The sequence below is a fragment of the Gossypium hirsutum genome, chromosome D04 (genome assembly GCF_007990345.1).
Source record: "Gossypium hirsutum isolate 1008001.06 chromosome D04, Gossypium_hirsutum_v2.1, whole genome shotgun sequence".
Classification (NCBI taxonomy): domain Eukaryota; kingdom Viridiplantae; phylum Streptophyta; class Magnoliopsida; order Malvales; family Malvaceae; genus Gossypium; species Gossypium hirsutum.
In genome coordinates, this window is record NC_053440.1 from 31948935 (window position 1) to 31953991 (window position 5057).

Consider the following 5057-nt stretch of genomic DNA (forward strand, 5'->3'; position numbering starts at 1 on the left):
ATACAAACATGACAACATGATAATTTAAAAAAAATGAAAATACGAATATAACAAGATATGAAAATAAAAAATATTTTTAATATTTATATATATTTTTATGTTAAAATACTTACGTCAAAAGCAACAAAGCAAGTACAAAGCTCGAAAGCTTCTCAAATAAGTTAATATTTTTTGAAACTGATTAAGATTTCCATTCAAAGAATCAAGAATAAAAAGGTGCGATTATTGTTCCACAGTCCCCCGTCTTGGGCCCCACAACCCATTAAGCCTACAGTCACAGCAATAAAGTAAACAAAACCACACACCAAAAAACCGAGCAGCACCTCTTCTTCTTCCCCCAGCTCTGATGAGAATCCAACATTCATTTATAGGAAATCTTAAACTTCACATTTCTTTTTTACCTCATCTTCTTTCTGTCGCTGACTTTTTATCTGCTACTTTTGAAAGCCAAAATTTCAGCCACCATCTACTTTTCCTGCGTCTGTTACGTGTCTTTAAACACCCGTGTCGAGACCGTGTCCAACATTTTTTTATTTTTTAACGTATTCCGGCGTGTTCTATACGTATTCGGATGTGTCCGACGAGAGTCCGTATCGTACACACGTACGACACCGATACAAGGGGATTAGTCGTGTCTATGCTTCCTAGTGTAAGACATATTTGTTTTTAATTTGCCCATCCAAATAAATTTGAATATTGAAAAAATGTTGCAAAAGCTGATGGCAAATGAAGGAAAATTAGATATTTCAAATACCAAAGACATCATAATCAATACCATTGTTATATGAGTTGATGGAAAATAAGACGCAATTGGTCGTTTTCTTCATATACAAACAAAACAAACTATTTCGAGGCCTGCAAATGAGATCTGTTATATAAAAGGCAAAGGGAAGTATACAACATCAAGTCAAAAGGTGAAACATATCGTCAAAGAAGGTAAAACAATTTTTCAGCAGCAAGCAGCGCATTTAACCAACCCATTCTCATTGCAATCAGGGCATTTCAAGCACATCTCATCATCATCATCCGTTTCTGCAAAAACCTTGCGGCTGCCATTGCAGTTGGGGCAAACCAAGAACCGCATATTGGCACACTCACTACAAGGGATATTCGAAGGTATCCCTTCGAAGAGTTTCTTAACCTTTCCTTCCTCATGGAGTCCCATGACTTCATCAGCTCCTCCTATGTATCTTCCTTTTATGAACAGCTTTGGAGGGATTACTTTTTTACCAAATAACCTCCATAGTTCTTCCCTGAACTCCATGTCCATTGAGACATCTCTTTCATGGACCAATATCCTGAAACTGCTCAAAAGATATCTGATAGCGTTGCAATCTTCAAATGTTTTCCTTATCCCTCTCAAGCTTGTTGTGTATAAAACCACTGAATCTTCCCCACCAGGTGGACATTTCTCTTCGAAATCTTTCAAGGGTGAATGTATCTTCACAGTTTCAGGTTTGTCAAAGGCGTTTGAGGCGATTGGAAGCTGAGAATGACCCTCTTTAGTCGCAGTCTCTTTGAACTCAATCTTGGGTGCAGGCTTGTTATTGTCCTGGTGGCCAACATCAAATTGATCCAAATCAGTTCCTTTACCCTTTTGATTTTTAGAATGGATAACTGGGTCAGGGATATGAATGTTGATTTTGCAGCCTTGGTCTTTGTAAACTGGTTGACTATAGCGATTATGATTGGAGAAAGGGTGTTTGTGATATGGGTGGAAGGCAAAGCTTTTTCTCAAAGACTTGATAGTAGGTATGAATTTGAGTTTCTTCAGCAATCTTCCCTTGAAGCCTTTCATCTCTTATACTGAAGCCCTGACAATTCAATGGAAAAAACTTGAAACGAAATTGAGAATGGATGACTGAATTCAGGATTCTGTTTTGGTTTCCAAATGAAAGTCAGAACTCAAAACCTTTGTGCTGGGTTGCTTTTAAAACTCAAAAGAGTGGGGGTAACCCCTTCACCATTGGACGCCTATCAGAAACTTGGTTTGATTTTGAGGAATAGTGAATATAAAAACCCAACATTTTAAGAAATACACCCATATTCAACAATATCAAATCCCACAACTATACTCCAATTCCAGCAAATATGTAATTTATGGGAAAAGGATTTTATTAAAATAATGTCTCTATCCTAAACCTACTAAATAACATTTACCATTCTATTCTGTTAAAACAAGTGAAAATAAAGAAAGAAAAATACAAACTTTATTCGGTTAAAACAAGTAAAACCCCTTACTGGAAAATCAGATTCTTCAGATATTATCTATTTTTTTTTTAAGTAATTGAATGGAATGAAGATAATACCAGGCTTCGTGTCAAAAATAAATAAAATGAATGAAGTCCCAAACCTGAATTCGTTCCTCCCATTTTCATAGTGTTGAAAAGTTGATCAATTGAGTGCCCTAAAGATGATGGTATAATTAAAAATGAACAGCCAAATGTCAGCCAAGAAAATAGGCTATAAGAGAGACATTCATTATTTATAGCAAGCTTTGCAATGGCTTTTGTTTCATCTTAAATTTCTTTTTTTCTTGATCCCTTATTAGCACTATTAGTTTGTTATTTTATATTTAGTCCTTGCTATATACTTGGTATCTAAAAATAAAAATAGAAGCTTTAATCTGGTTAGAATTTTGCCATTGCCAACTAATAAAGGTATATGTGATAAAATGACATATTAATAGCATCTTCTCAATATTCATAAAGAACAATTATAAAAGAGAGTAGACCTGCCCAATAATTGAGTTAGGGTGGGTTTGGATGGGCGATGTGTTTATTTGTGGTTAGTGTAAAAACAGCGGTGGCGGTGAGATTAGATACTGTAGCGACACTGTAGCGACACTGTAGCGTGAGACAAAAAGTAAGCTAAACGCACCGCACCGCACCCAACCGCCCATCCAAACCCACCCTTATTTGTCAGATTCATGTATATTCAGTAATTTGGGTGGAATAGGCTAGAAAAAGAAATTTCAAAACCCTGTTGATCATGGAGCCTGGTAAGCTTGACTAGGTTCAGGCTATTTGGCTTTGTCCTGAATAACTTGGAGATTTTTATTGTAATATTGCTGTTTCGGATTATCTCTCATAATGGATTGAATGTTGAGGTTTACGTGGAAACTATTAATGTCGGGTTGCTTTTGATATTTTATATGTTATGTTATTTTATTAAAATGATTGAATTTGTAAGTATTGTTATTGTAGTATTATTAATATATCGTTATTTTATTACTATTATTAAAAATGCCTAAAATATGTTATTTTTATTGTGTTTGTAGTATTATTGAATTTGTTAATATTATTAGAAATTTGTCAAATTTATTAGTATTTATCTCCAGTATTACCATTTAACATTTCACGACCTGAATTGATATTTATTTTCCAACTCTATCTAATAGGTCAATTAGAATGATTGATATAGAGATTTGTTTAAATTGAATATTAACATCATTTTTGGAAATGAAATGAAAGATTTATAGGGAAAGTGGAAGCAAAAATATAAAGAGGATATCTTATCTAAAGTATAGATAATTGGGGTATACTAGAAGAGGTGTTTTGTTTGTTGTAGTCACGCTTAATGGTGATAATTATGTTGAGACGATGGTTTTTACAAACTAGTAAATTATATGCGAAGGTAGAAGGTGTTAACCATAAATATAGAGTGATGTGATTTCTCGAACTTGGATAGTTTGGAAAATAGCTCGAATAGGATAGATCGTCTTGAAATGGTTCAACGGATGAAAACCTTGACCCATAGTAGTTGTAACTAAACAACCTAAGCTATATTAAAGCAAAGACTCGCTTAACTCTCGAACCTACTAGAACCTTGGTATAAGTGAAGTCGCCACACCCTGGGATGGTGAATGAAGTAATAAGATAATGAACGCCACAAACTTAGAAAGTTTGTTAAGTTCGGTCGGTTAAGAACTAGAGAGAAAATTCTCACAAATGTATTGTTCAATTCATAAATGTTGAAACCTTACAAATGTTAAATCACTAGCTTTATATAGACCTATAAGTGGCTTTTCAAATTCGGCATCTAAGATATTCACAGAAGCTATTTTCACATTCACACACAAGCATTTAAATTTGGTTCATAACTTATGTGGATAGCCGAAAAGTCATGTCCCTTCACTTGATGAAAGCTTAATGTTCCTTAAATCTGCAGTTTTATTATCCCTTCATTTTTCCATTGACCGAATGCTATAATGCTTGGGCATGCATCGTTGTTAATGGTGTCATAATAAACTTTGAGGGCATAAAATCGATCAGGTTTGAAGAGTCATTCTTGGTCCAATGAACAGTCACCTATAACATAAATAAATAGACATTAAACATTTGTAACTTTTCACATTCTTATTTAGCTATGACACTTAACTAAGAACAAACACATTTATGATATAAATCAGCATACTATAAACACATGCACACACATACACGCATATAATAATGAACATGTGACACAAACTAGACACTTGACTCAATCATGCTAAAATAATTCATGAATATTTATATCATATGATAAAAGTAATAACATAAGATGACAAACACTCTATGTGCATGTAGATATGAATATATAACACAAACTCATGCTAAAACATATGTAACACATAATTATGATGCAAAACATAATCGATGGAATAAATTAAAATGCAAACTTATTAAACTAAAATAAAACTTAATTGAAAGTCCTTTAAGTTGTCCCTTGATTAATCAAACCCATTAGGGGTTTCATCCTTTGCTTGAATAACTTGGACCACACTTGAATTTGAAATTGTCCCACGATCAAATTGGGCTTGATCCCAAAGTCTCTTCATCAGCCCATTAAGAGCCTTCTTAAAAAATTTAGCTCGAGCCTTCGTAATTGGCCCAACTGGTAAATACAAGGGATCGGTTAAGGCCTTAGATGCTTCTTGCAAGTTTAGGTTTTGAGGATCGGCCCACTTCAATCTTGCTTTATCTTATTAGAATTGGATTTTGGCTTGGAGCTTGGGCTCACTCCCTCTTCAAAAAGATTTGCCCTCAAATCTAAATCTACGTCAAAAAGAGATAGAT

The 5057-nt window shown here is 34.2% G+C and overlaps 1 protein-coding gene across 1 annotated transcript; it reads right to left on the minus strand.

The window, feature by feature from the left end:
- Positions 1-720: 720 nt before the first annotated feature.
- Positions 721-2552, minus strand: LOC107899413 (uncharacterized protein At3g28850). The gene is made up of 2 exons (XM_016825116.2): positions 2354-2552; positions 721-1814 (listed from the first exon to the last, which is right to left on the minus strand). The coding sequence occupies exon 2, from the start codon at positions 1796-1798 to the stop codon at positions 950-952; it is 849 nt and encodes a 282-aa protein (XP_016680605.1). The 5' UTR covers positions 1799-1814; positions 2354-2552; the 3' UTR covers positions 721-949.
- Between the last annotated feature and the right edge of the window lie 2505 nt (positions 2553-5057).

Bases quoted from the DNA above. Each gene is read 5' to 3' on its own strand.
- LOC107899413 (XM_016825116.2), bottom strand. From the start codon at position 1,798: ATGAAAGGCTTCAAGGGAAGATTGCTGAAGAAACTCAAATTCATACCT.